This window comes from Falco rusticolus, chromosome 12 (assembly GCF_015220075.1).
Source record: "Falco rusticolus isolate bFalRus1 chromosome 12, bFalRus1.pri, whole genome shotgun sequence".
NCBI classification, from domain to species: domain Eukaryota; kingdom Metazoa; phylum Chordata; class Aves; order Falconiformes; family Falconidae; genus Falco; species Falco rusticolus.
In genome coordinates, this window is record NC_051198.1 from 21,447,379 (window position 1) to 21,461,732 (window position 14,354).

Genomic DNA, 14,354 nt, shown 5'->3' on the forward strand with positions numbered 1-14,354 from the left:
CATCCAGCCAAAGCATTTGTGTGAATACACACAGGAAAAAAATATAAACACACAATTATTCAGTTCTTTTTTTTTCCTCTTAAAATAGCAATGAGTTGTAGCATCATCTCTGTAGCTATGGAAGGGTCAAGAAATCTTTCTGATTCTTCGGTTCTCAAATTTTGAAAAGGTTTGTTTCTGCTAATTTCAGGGGTAGAGCAGAGGAGGCTTGGTGCAAGAGGTCCTTGGCAATGAAAACGAGCACAGAACTCGGATCCTTATCCATCTGAAACTGATGAAAAAATCTTTCTGTCAATAAAAGAAAATATGGTTTGGCCTCTTCTCTCAGGAGCAAATAAACTGATCTTAGTTATCACTGCCTAAGAAATTGAGTGCTCACCTTGGCAATAATTTGGTGCATGTGCATCAACAGAGCACTTGTGTTTTCCCTTTGTCTTGGGAATAACCTAGAAAACTGAACTAATGATTTGGGTGTCTGGTGAAGTGTTCGTAGCCATCAATCATCATTCATGGTTTTTTGGCCAGCAGTTTCAGCCTGTTACTGTCTCTATGCTAGTGGATCTGCCCTAAACTGTCACATTACTGTATTTAATTTCTTTTCAATGGTGTTAAAGTGTACAGGATAGAATGGAGCCTGAGGCAATCATAGAATTGTCAGATGGTCGTGAAGACAGGGCTGCTGTTGTGGGGCTTGGGGCTCTCTAGTTTATAGAAAAAGGTGAGAAATACAAACGAAGAAGGCTAGCATCACTACTAATCAAATAGGTGAGCAAGTAAAAGTGAGAAAGTATAACTTTATGCACACTCAACTTCACATCGGTTCTCATTGAATATTACTTAACAGTACTGTAGAGATGGATCATCATTATCAATCTCTGCAGTGATGCTGTTAAACAAAAAATTTAAAATCTAAACGGATGTTCCAGGATGTCATCAACACACTTGACTGCAGATAATTATATTGGACTTTTTGGTATATGTGAATTCTGTCCCTATGGCTATGCTCTGCCACTGTATGAGCTCATAATTGAGGATCGAGTTTTAGGTAAAAGCTGGGGGAAAACGGGAGACGACTCCTTAATCTGGCTGAGCATTTCTAGTCTACTTCAGGGCAAACAGTCAAATCACTGGTAAGGGTGCACCTGACATTCGCGTTCCTTTTCATTGCCTCTCAGCTTTTGATCACAGCCAGGAGTTAATGGATGCTGAGGAGCTGTGTAAATGCTGTACCCCCCTCGTCCTTCTTTTTGAAGTAACCCATCTATGGAAAGAAAGAGTGCTCCTGGAGGCAGGGGTCTGTCTCAGCTTGGAGACAGAAAGCATTGGACATTGGTGTTCTCTTGCAGCTCTCCAAGTCGAGTGATACCTGCGCAAGTGGTGGTTTGTGGGTGCAGAGTCTCATGGTTGCATTCAGTGTGGTGGGATGTTGTCTGCGCATGTGCTTCCTTTTTTTTTTTGTCTCCACTGCCTTCATGGCAAAACTACAGTAGGGTGGAGGTATTTTTGACCTGTCTGATACTCTTCCATCTGTGGAGCTTACAGCCCTGGGAAGGTACTCACACCCTGTTGCTGAGGGATATGAGTTATTTAAACTGAAGCAGTTTAAATGTTTCATTCAGTATTTGGTGAATAATTCAAGCAGTTTCAAAGCTAAAATGTAGCTATCCTACCATGATTTTCTTTAGATTACTGTTTATACTTTAACTGACAGAATTGGTTTTAGTTGAGGTTTTTCAGGGAAAACATGCCAGTTTGGTGTTGCTGTTTCTATTTAACTCCTTGAAGCTACATGGCTATTTCTTGGCTGATTAACCCTGAGTACTAAGGGTGATGTGAATGCAAGCTGCTGTTTCATAGTCTGTTCCCAAGCACTACCAGGAATTTGTTAGGCAGTTCCTAGTTCCCTAGCTGGGTGGAGTTTTCTTCCTCCTGCTTGGTTCCCCCCACTTTTGAAGAAAGAAGAGGTGTCTGTTTGGTTTTTACAGTCTGTTGAAATATCAAGAAGCAGAAAACAGGAAAAAACGGTCACTGGTGACCCAGTGTGTAAACCAGATGCTTCCTTGAATACCTTTCAGAGAGTTTCATGAAGGGACACAGACTGGAATGCCGCTGACAGTCTTGATGGTCTTTAACTTATTTTCTACCTTTTCTGGCCTATATTTGTACTTACCAGTTAAAACTATTTTTGTTGATTAATTGTCTTGGGGCTTTTTGTGAAAATCAATGTGAAGTTGTTCTTTTATCAATCATTATTTGTTTTCTTTCTAACAAACTACCCTTAGACAACTGGACAGATATATGGCTAAGTGTTGTAGGAGGATAGGATGATTTATAGTACATTTTCTACTTGCCTTTCTGTGATATTCTAAATGATTTTTTTTCCCCTGACAGGCTGTTACAGTTCCTTTTTCCTTAAGCATGCACCCTTTTTTGTCCCCCATTTCTTTGCCCTTCTTACATTTACATTTAAATTTCTAGCTGTAGCCACAGCATTTCTTTCTCAAGTATTACCTTTATATTGGGATAATTTGTTGCTGTATGTTTAAAGCTGATTGGTTTATTGTAGCTCTGGTCCCCTGGTGATGCTGACTTTACAGGAACTGACATTTCCTACTTCTGGTTCAATCCAGATAAAAATTTGTTCCCAACTGGTGTTAGGAGAGTGTGTCTATGCTTTCTCTATAAATGAGGGAAAAAATGAGACCATTGTTATTTAAGGCTGTCGCTTCAAGAAAAGTAAATATTTTGCTTCACTCTGCTTAATTTGATATCCTTTCTCATTTTTATAACAATTAGACAACGTAGATTTTGTCTGATAAATAGGGATTGTACTCTGTATCAGAGGGGATTTAACTCTGCTGGTGTGTGAAGGGTTTTTGACGCAGGCTGGAGAGTGCATAGAAGTTTTTTAGTGTGGAAAGTGCTGTATGATCTTAAGTCATTCCAGCTTTGCCTAGGCATGTCTATGCCTTGGCTGCATTTTATAAAGTCTTTTCCCAGAACTGCAGACAGTATTTTCTAAGAAGTGTGAATTTAGGAGAGGTGAGTGAATTACACAGCTTGGAGTAGCGTCAGAAGTTAACTCTTCAAATTTAATGCACATGTAATTTGGAGAAATATGCTATTCAGTACTTAAGCAGATACATTGATATTCATCAAGTTCCCTGCAGTATTTAAGCAATGTCTCTTCCATATTTCTGCTTTTCCTTAATTACATGCCTTCACTTTGTTCCATATTTCTGCTTTTCCTTAATTACATGCCTTCACTTTGTTTAAGAGATGCATTTGAATTACATTTTGTTGACATTGGTTTATAATCTGAAGGTTGTAATGTTGACTGAGTCTTCACTGACTTTGGAACTTTGTATCTTGAACGTTATTCTGGTCTCACAAAAATTTGTATTTCTGATGTACCCAGGTGAAAGTCTTCTGACGCTTTGGTTTCTGCTTGTCTATAGAATATACAGCCCAGTGAGGCAAAGGTATTGCATGGTTTGGTGAAACTGCTGTGTGGTCTGTGGATACTAACAAAGCCCCTTGACATGCATGTGTACGAAGTGATACATAAGTGCAAAAGAATTATCAAGCTCTCTGCAAAGTAATCTGTTAAGATTAAGCAATCTTTTCTGTTACCTAGCAAATTGCAGAGGACTGTTTAGCTTTATCACCTTGTCTCTAAGCAAAAATATTTTAATTAGGAAAATAATATAGGTTCTATTGTAGTAAGTACATTTAATGCGCTCCTTTGGCAGAGATATGCTGTAAAGGTAGCTGTTAAGTACATGGTGATGAGTGTATTTTAAACATCTGAATTCACAGATGCAGATGGATCTGCATTTTGTCTGATGTACCTGACATACTAAGATTAGCAGGATGGCTAAATAACTTGTGCTTGCACCTATGGAATTTGAAGTGGCTTTCTAAGAGCAGGGAGAAAATGTAGCGCTTTCTTCTTGGCACAGTCAAAGCAACAAATGACACATACTTAACAGTTTTTCACGAACTGAACCACAAATAGTTCAATATGTGTGCTTACACACACAGGAAGAATTGATCTCTGCTGCTTTAGCTGTAGTTGAAAACTATTGTAAAATGTGCTGTTGTGAATGCATGCTGCATCTGAGAGGGGAGATGGCAAGGGAAGAGGTTTGCTGCAAAGGGTTTATTTGTGTGGGAAAACGATGCCTATGCAGGCTCTGATGCAGATATGCAGATCTCTGAATTTTGAGCTGTGCCCTCCAATATGAGTCAGAAGTAAAGAAAATGAGGATGAAGAATTAGTTCTTTTATTCATGGTGTTGCTTATGCATTTTATCTGATGATTCTTTAGGGCACTCTGAGGAATTCCTGGTGCAGAGAGCAGGACTGGGCTCTCTTGTGTGTCTCAGGGTAATGCCCTAGCCACAGACTTGTTTTTTCTTGCATATTCACTCATTGAATCTAGTTTTCTTTTCTGCCTGGTGGCAGTTTGGTAACAGACAGCTGGAGCACTCCTCTGGGAGACAAGATATGTCAGTCTCCTTGGCAAAGAGCCTGACCTCTACCATTTTATAAGCGAAGAGTGACAGTGCTATTAATAGATCCCTCCTCCAGCCGGCTTTTCAAAGGAGTATAGCCTGATTGCTGTGCTGCTGAGCGTAGATATTATCAGCACATGGTAGGTGTATTGTGAGTATCAGGAATGAATTGGGCCCCTGAGGCGAGTTCAGTTCGGAACAGCTTCAGGGAGCTCTGCAGGCTCTACAAGGCAGCAGGCAGGAGGTACCTGCTTCCTGGCTCTGTCAGCCAGCTGCAGACACAGCCCCCTCCTGCCCAGTAGCCGAGCTATAGGCACTTAACTCTAGGGCAGATTTGGCAATAAAATAGAGTTTCCTACTGTCAGCAAAATGTTTGGGGCTCTGGTTTGGGCTTAGTGATTTAACCAGTCTTTTGGCGCTTTGGTCATCTGGAACCTCTTCCATTTCCATTGCGATCAAATGTAGTTGACTGCTAGTTTTGCATTTGACTGCAAACAGGTGTTGGTACTCAGGATTTCTTTCTTTCCTAGATGCAGCTAGGAGAAAACTAAACACAGCAGTCCATCGGTAATGAAAGTTTCTCTGTTAAAAGGAAATACTATGATTTAGAGGAAAATTTCATTTGAAATAAATGATTTTTTTAAAAAACATGAGCTTCCTTGGAAAAGTGAATTCTATATGATTTGTTCAATATTCTCCAGTACCTGCATATTGACATATGGATTTAAGTCAGATCTTTTTTGTGTTGAATGCAAGGGAAGAAAAATACATCAAACACTTCTCAGTTTTTTAGTAGGAAACTGCACACTCAGTCTTTGCTGGGCAACATGCTAACAAGTGGAAAGTGAGCCAAAATTCAGGTCATATTTGTATAAACAAATGTTCTTGCATATGAATGTTCTCATTAATGCTTTGTAACCCAAATGGACTTAATATCTCATTAAACATTTTTGTGGTAATTTAACAAGGCTTGCCTGGATCCAACATTAGCTTAAACATTTTAAAGGACCTGCATTTGTCAAGGTCTCTCTAAACATTACATTAAGCTGGTGAGGTGAGAGAATCTTACAGAGCTTAAACAACTATGCTAACAGCCCAGCAAAATTATTCGGACGGCCTAAGAAACTTGGGTTTCACAGCAAGAGCAAGGCTTAGCCCTCCTAATGGAAATTTTGTCAAATGGTATTCCAAATGACACTGTGGGGTTTTCTTTATTATTATTATTATTTCAGGTGCAAATATGTGGGGCTCAGTCTTCAAAGTCATGTTTACAGCATATATTTCTGTGATTTAAAACAGATATATTCACCTAGGACCCAGTCTTGCAAAGATTTACTGATGTGCTTTAATTACGTACTCTGCATAGCTCCGTCAAGTCAGTGACAGCTTGAACCGGCAAAACAGGAATTGTAACAGCTCACCCAGAAGTAAGAATTTGCAGAACTGGGCCTTAAATCTTTTTATTATGCAGTAAAGAAAGAGTTTGAAATAAATAAAGGAAGCCCAACTCCAGTTCTACGTGGAATTCCCCTCTCAAATCTCTTTTGTGGTGACAATTCTTGGGATAATTTAGAAGCACAATGAATGGTGACTTGGATATTAAGTTTATCCTCAAAATTATTTAGGCTGATGTTGAGCACCGTTTTCGTAACTAATGATGGACTTTTTATTGACTTAAAGGGTCAAATTCTCCAGGCATAATGATGCCTCAACGAAACTTTGTGTACATGTCCACAAATGGACACCATCACTGTACAGAACCTCAAGTGATTTGTGTTGTCAGAATGTAAGATGCAAGATTTATTACTACTTTTTTAACTGTTATTGTGTTGGCTGTTTAACTGTCCAACTCAAAACAGTATGACTAGTTAACCCTTGAGTGCTTTGAAATTTAGAGAGGCATTGGAATTTTGAGAATCAAATGTTCCCTGAAATAAACCACAAAAAGCTCATAAATTTATTTACAAGAAGTTTGCCATTACAAGCAAATCAACATATTTTTTTTTTTTTAATTTACATTTCACCTCATTCTGGATAAGACATTCCAAGACAATAGCTAAGGAAAGGGGAAGAAGAATAATGGATAACATGCTTCTTGCTGTATGTCCTTACTTCAGGAAGAAATTTAAACATTTGGTGAAGAAAGCCCCAGAACAGCATTTAAAAGGGTGCACTTTCTTCAAGATTTAAATATGTTTAAAATTACATCCATGTGGATGTAAGAGCAGCGTATTGAGAGGCCTTAAGGAATAAAAGCCCTTCAGAGCGATTCTTAACTGGTTATAAAATGCTCCTCTTAGTGGTTTTATGAAGCTATCAGAATAAAAACTTTATAATGTATATGCCACTGAAAGAAAAGAAGCTATGCATTTTCCAGTGGAACGATTGTCAGATCTCTTATGATTGTTGTGTAGATTACCACTTCAAGAAAACTAACAAAATGTAAGTTATTGGATTTAAAAGTTTTTCTCTGTAAGTAAATGTCACTTTTGAATACCTCAGCTACTGTGTTTGTCTTTATGTTACTTTAGGGATTTAAATGCTACCATTTACATATTTTATCTAATTCTCTAATGTTCACTAAGTGAGTTAAAATTAAGATTAAGTTGTGTATATGGAACAGCTTGCTGGCTGTGGATAAACTGATTTAAGTTACCATAAGTATGACTATAAGTAAGGCACTTGGTTATTCAGAAGACATACACAGTTATGCTTTGCTTGTGAAAGTAACACGTTTAATAGCATGTAAGTTTTAGTTTGAAATCAAAGCAGAGTCTATAGAAACGTGTTTAAAACTGAGAGCATCTTTGCCTTGGGAAGGGAAGGCTAAGAATGTATGTTTTGGTCATGGCAGGTGTGTGTGTCCAAATAATTTTTACTGTATAATGTTCTCTCGATATTGGTTTGTATTTATGTGCCTTAGATGCCCCCCAGATGTTTTGAGATATTTAATCTATATGGAATTCTCTTCCCCCTTCTCTTAACCTACTATGCACAACTTTTTCTTCTTAACAACATGAAGTGTTGTTACTTGTTGTCCTTAAGGGAGGTCTACCCAGCCTAGGAATGGTTGGCAGAGCCTGGCCTGTGGCATTCACAAGTTCCTCTCTGACGGCCTGCCTAGAATTCTTTTGTTCTTTTACCTTCAAATTTTACCTCTGAAGTTTTGTCAGGGATTGACTTTTGATCTCTGAAATTGATGTTTTATTTTTAAATACTGGCCTGCATTTTTTGATACTAAGCGTCTTCCACAGGTCTAATCTTCCTGTCTGTAATTTCATGGATCTTAAGGGGCACCAGTGTTACCTATTCCTCTAAAATAACCTGGAGGTACATGACCAATTACTATCCTCAAATCTACTTGCCTTAACATCCTTTTCTCCTTGCAGAATGCTGTGTTGCTTTCCTTCATGTATCTGTCTTTGGCTCACTGACCACCAAATAACTGTTGAGTTTTCTTTTTCTGTATGCACATTAAGATAAGTTGTTGGACACCACATTTTTCTGCTTAGTCTGCCTTCCTTGCACATCAACAGTAAATGTGTAATCTACTTATGAGCTGTTAAGACATTCTGCTAAGAGGGTGTTTCTTTGAGTTTTGTTAGTCTGCCATGAGGACCCATGATTACTTTTATGTGCTAACAGTCCCTGAACTGGGGATTTTGAGCTTCTCCATGGATTTTCAGTGATTAGAGATGGGAATAGTCTTAAAAGCTGTGTGGATGCTTAAAATGAGATATTTATGTAATGCTATTCTGCATATGGCACAGCAGATCAGCATACTCTACAGCAAGCTCTCTGTGTAACCCCCCGAGTTTCTAATCTCAGTACAGAGGAACTGCAGGATAGATTGTAGGTAGACAGTATTGGTAAGAAGGAAAAAAGTTGGAAAGCATGCAGATATGTAAGACATCAAAGTGTAGTAGCCATTGCCCTGTAATATCTCTTGCCCTGCCTCCCTTCTTCCCTCCTGAGGGATTTTGTTAATGAACTGGAGGCCAGAAAAACTTTCCTCATGTACTGCAAGAAGCTCCTTTTCTTCCCCATCCTGCTGCGGGGAGTGAGTGAGGGGCTGAGAGGGGCTTAGCTGCTGGCTGAGGTTAAACTGCAACAAACTGTTACATTACAAAGTACATGTGTGTTGTAAATGATAATACAGAAGTAATGTATTTCTTCAGTCATCTGGTTCAATAATACTATTCTTTGGTTTATTCTCCCTCACACTTTAGTGTAAACATAATTTTCTGTAATCAAATGAGTACTCTTCTGTGTAAACACACAGGGAAAGTATTGAGAGTTCTAGAATCATTTGGGTTGGAAAAAAACTTTTAAGATCATCAAGTCCAACCATTAACCCAGGACTGCCAAGTCCACCACTAAACCATGTCTCCAAGCACCACATCTATGCATTTTTTAAACACCTCCCTGGGCAGCCTGTTCCAATGCTTGACAACCATTTCGATGAAGCAGTTTTTCCTAATACCCAATCTAAACCGCCCCTGGTGCAACTCAAGGCTGTTTCCTCTTCTCCTGTCGCTTGTTATCTGGGAGAAGAGATTGACAGCCACCTTGCTACAACTTCCTTTCAGATAGCTGTAAAGCATAATAAGGTCCACCCTGAATCTTCTCCCCAGTTCCCTCATCCGCTCCTCATAAGACTTGTTCCCTAGACCCTTCACCAGCATCGCTGCCCATCTCTAGACACACTCCAGCACCTCAACGTCCCTCTTGAAGTGAGTGGCCCAAAACTGAACACAGGATTCGAGGTGCAGCCTCACCAGTGCTGAGTACAGGGGGACGGTCACCGCCCTGGTCCTGCTGGCCACAGTATTTCTGATACAAACCAGGATGCTGTTGGCCGCCTTGGCCACCTGGGCACACTGCTGGCTCATGTCCAGCCAGCCTTCAACCAGCACCCCAGGCCCTTCCCCACCAGGCACTTTCCAGCCACTCTTCCCCAGGCCTTCAGCACTGCGTGGCGTTGTTGTGACCCACGGGCAGGACCCAGCACTTCTTGTTGAGCCTCCTACAACTGGCCTCGTCCCATCGGTCCAGCCTGCCCAGACCCCCTGACAGAGCCTGCCTGCCCTCAGGCAGATCAGCACTCCCCTGAACTTGGCGTCATCTGCAGATTTACTGAGGGTGCACTCGATCCCCTCATACAGACTGAGAAATTAGATTTTGAACTACCATGATGCTGTAAAACAAACAAAGTGCATTTTTGTAATGATGAAGGCTCTTGCAGTGGTACTTTTGCAAGACAGTTTTGGTGTTATCAGAGAGCACAAAGTGCCTGGCATGGAGCCAGGATCTGCCCCGGCTGTGTGCTGTCCGAGTTGCCCATTACTTGTATGCATCCCTGCCAATGTAAGCGTGTATGTGCAAGTAGATGATGTGGATGCGTCATGTGCATGGATGATGAGGTAGCAAATACTTTTTTTCTTGATGTGTTCTGTAATGTAATAATGGATTTTTCATGGTTTTTAATTCGTAAAAAACATGGGAGCATACAGATTTGTCTTCACAGCTGTTAGAAATGACTCAGCATCCATCAGTCCTGTATATCTTCTTTAGAATTGCTAGCGGGAATACCCTGGCAAGGGAAGTAAGACTATGCAGTCTGAGAGCAGCTAGTGACCCTGTGACAAGAAATGGCAGCCAGCTGCATTATGGTAGCTAGCAGGGAAGGAGAGAGGCGTTGCTTTCTGCTTTGCATTTCTTCTCTGGGCAAGGAAGCAGATCCTCCGCAGTTCTGGAGGGGAAGGTTGAAGTCTTAATGAAAGAGTTATGTGACTCCTTTCGGCTTCCTCTTCATAGGGGTCTTCAAAAAGATAGCACAAATGAATTTTCAGTTGCACATTTTCCATGGGCCTCACTAGGAGTTAAAACTTCATTGACCTTGAACATTCATCAGAATTAAGAGTTATTGGAGCTCAATTATCTAGCTGCTGTTGTTAAATACTAAAAATCAGAAAATAACTTTTTATCTGCACAGTAATATGAAAGCCATTTAGGCCAACCTAAACTAAGCTGCGATTGCAGATGGAGCTGGTGCTGCGGGGCTGTTCCTGGCAGTGCCAGTGCCAGCAGGGGCTGCCAGTGCTGACAGGGTGGCTGGTGCCTACACAATACCTCTGTCTCAGTGCGGAGAAAGGGACTGTACAGAAACCCAGAGCTGCTTCTGCAGTAAAAAAGCTACCTTGTGCCATGGATTTAACCCAGAACCCTATGAGGTCATCAGAAGGGTTTCCTTAGGGCTTAGAGTAAGGTCTCTGTCTCAGAGGGTTGTGTCTCTTTGATGGTGTCTGGGCTACTCTGAAATGCTGTGTTTCAGTAAATGCACAACGGAGAGTGAGCTTATCTGAGAGTGGCAGGGCCAGCAGTCTCCCGTTTCAGGCTCCTCTGGGGTGAAGCTCTGTGAAACAAGGTACTGCCGTGCTTGCAGGGCCGCAAGGGCACAGAGCTGCGGTGCTTGGGATGGTGGCTTCTTGGCTGCAGAGCGGGGCTGCCAGCCCTCCTCTGGCCAGCCTGCAAGAGGAACTGGTAATGGCAATGGGCCCTGCCTAAAGGATAAAACTATCAGGCTTTTAAAAGAGAGAGGGAAGATATTGGGAAAGTATGTCCTAAGAGGGGATGAGCTGTTTTGGTCTTTAATTTCTATAGTCCTTTGCATAGGAGGAATTTGGCTAAAGCAGCAAAATCTATGGCTCTGCTCACGTTACCTTCCATGCCAGAGTTACAGACTGCTAAGACATACTTCTCTGCTGTAAGACAAATTGATTGCAAATCCAAGTGTCTATTATTGCCACACTGTTTCTTTATATATGTAATGAGAAAAGACTAGACTCAAGAAAAACACAGGAAGGGGAAAGAGAAGAAAAGCACAACATAAATAAAAACTATTGATCTTAATTTCTATTTACTTTCATATGCTTAGTAAAAAGCACACTTATACTGAAAATCACTATAAATGTAATCAGATGTTCCCTGTAGCAGTTTGAATTAAAAAGGTGCATTGATGTCATGCTCTAGAGAGAATTTGGAGCATTTGACTGTTGTTTTTTTAATTACTTTTCTGTTTACCTTTTAAATACTCTCATTACTTTATTTTACCTTGTTACTGTATTTTCTTACTTCCTAAGATCAGAAATAAAGCACTATGTTAATTTCCCTTTTAATTTTTTAAGGTAGTATTTATTTCTGCAAAAACTGACAACCAGAGATAAAAATTTCACTGCAAAAAGATTACCTTTAATTATCTTAGCAAGTAGGAATAGTCTCAAATATAAGTACAGTGCATTGTGCCAAAGGAATGACAGCTGAGGAGAGCTGTCACTGGCAGTTCTTGTATATTGCATCTACTTGCTGGTACCAATGAGCTGGATGGTGACTACATTCTCTGATGAGCTTCTTCTAAGTGTTGACAGAAACATTTGACTTTTTCAGATAAAGGCTAGCCAGTGGCCAAACCTACTTGGAAAATACGAGGAGTGGAAGTAGCTCTCCAGGCAGGCAGGAAGTGACCCACAAAACAGTGCCAGCTTTCAGAATCCCATTGCTTCTGGTATTTTTACTGAACAAGCGCTGCTTTCTGGACATCTGTAAGCATCAGTTAAAGACTAAGGTTCTGACTCCTGGATTCAGTTTAAATACAGAATATAATTGCATGCAGGATGCTTCATATAGGTTTTGAGGGTTTTTTTTGGTACATGCGCTCTGAAGTTTATTAGGCAGGCATGATCCTGAGAGTATAATACGAGAACCAGATAGAAAATATTTTCAGCTCATATAATTTTTAATGGAAGATTTAAAAAGAAAGAAATTACAAGGTTTTAAAAATAAGCTTATATATGTCTACGTTTCTGACAAACGGAAAACATTCTATGGGCAATGACTATATGTATGACTTTATATAATGTTTTAAATTTTTTTAAGATTCCTAAAATTAAATTCACATGAAGATTCATGTAATTTCTATGTATGTAAGTTGGCTTAGAACTGCTGGAGTTTAAAAAGCCTGAACCACTTGTCTTTTGCAATTCTGAGAATATAGTTTGTGCTATACATTTGGCTAATGCAGAATTCCTGTGACCACAAAATAGTCTTTTTGCAGAATGGTGGCATGCACATATTTCGTGAAGTTGTCTACAGCTTTCCCGAAACTAGGGCAAGCTCTGTAAATAGAGAATGTCAGGCAATTATTCAAATTATTTTTTTCGATGCCACAAAATAACAGATTAGTTCTGTAGTGGATGTTCTTCTGAGAATTCTGTGAACTATTTAATAGCATTGTTATCTGTTGTTTCACCTACAGGTACATTTATGTTCCGATGGGAGGATCTCAGTCCAGTCTGCTGGGAACACTCTTTTCCACAGCGCTCACGTTTGCCTTTGTAAGCTATTGGCATGGAGGACAGAGTTACCTATGGTACTGGGGTGCACTTAATTGGCTTGGAGTAATTGTGGAAAATGGCGTCAAGAGGATACTTTCTATTTCATTTATTCAAGATCTAATTGTAAGTTGAATCTCTCTTCATTTGACTTTCTTGTTTCCTGGCAGCATGCCCTTCTGAAGTTCCTGGTTACTAGTTTGTTTTAATCTAGATTAAAAGTTGTGGATAACAGTTAAAAGAGTTAGCATTCCCTTGCTTACACTCCAGTATTTGAGGTAAGCCATATAAATAGAATATTGCAAAATACCAGCAAAGCAAACTCTGCAATATGCATGGTCTTCCTCTGCAGTCCTAGCGTAAGCAACTGCTTGTCGTCTATATGGCTGAACAGAAGCCAGTTTTAACGTTTGTGTTCTGATTTCACTCAGGATGGCCTTAAAATATTAATCTTCACTAAAATTAGGAGTGTACATTTCTAGCCATTTGTTTCCTAGACAAATGCTTGTATAGCAGTTGCTTGCATCTGGAAACAAGCTTGCACTGGGAAATCTTATGCCACTGAAGAGCCAAGTAAAGAAAATATTATTTTGCTTTGAAGACCTCTGATATTTTCACTTTACTTATTCTTTTGTTCTTTATACTGTCATTTCCAAAGGAAAAAATTCTTTGACATGCAATCATATGCAAAAAGTACTGTTTTAATTTTGATGGTCATTTTACTCTGCAGGTTTGCTCAATATTAAATCCCAAATCTTTTAATCACTGTTTGTAAGAATGAACAATGCCTAAGTTTTGCTTCCTTAGTAGTGATAAGTACACAAAATTTGTACTCCTATATAATGTGGTGGTGGTGACTCACTCTGCAGCCTGATGAAGTCCTGATGCTCAAGTAATTATGCTTGTTCTCCATCCCACCCATCTCAGTTTTCACTGTTGTGGCATCCCATGTGTGGCAAATGATACAGCTAAGTAATTTAGCAGCCAATAACAGTCAGTGCTACCTTGTATCATCCAACTGTCCATCACTGCAAACTCAGTAACAGTCTGGCTGCAGCTTTTTTCCTTCCTAGAGAATGAGTTTATCAGATCCATTAATCCTCCCTCTAGGGTGAAACTGAGCTTTGCCATCTGACCGGCTGCATATGTTTGTCTCTGGGCTGGAAGACGACAGTTTTTTAGGCATAGAGCTGTATGAGGAAATACAAATGTAGGGGCTGTATCAAAAATTTTAAAGCAACTCTTAAGGAATTAAGTGGTTAAATAACATAGAAATGACAAGGTTGTGGCATTATGAATATGGGGTTATATGTGGATCAATTTCTAACAAGTAGTTATAAGTAGAGTTAACTGATGCTGGCAGTAGTGGTGTTCTTTTTATAAATTAACTTGCTAACAATGAACCACGTGCATTTTACCCCTTTCCTTCCTCTTTGTTTTCATGCAG

At 39.8% G+C, this 14,354-nt stretch overlaps 1 protein-coding gene across 1 annotated transcript in view; it reads left to right on the forward strand.

Annotated features, from left to right (window-relative positions):
- HHAT (hedgehog acyltransferase) overlaps window positions 1-14,354 on the forward strand; it is a 161,914-nt gene that overhangs the window by 65,188 nt on the left and 82,372 nt on the right. The window contains exon 10 of the mRNA XM_037405739.1: window positions 12,832-13,033. Within this exon, the coding sequence (XP_037261636.1) occupies window positions 12,832-13,033 (202 nt within the window). The remainder of the gene's footprint in view (window positions 1-12,831; window positions 13,034-14,354) is intronic.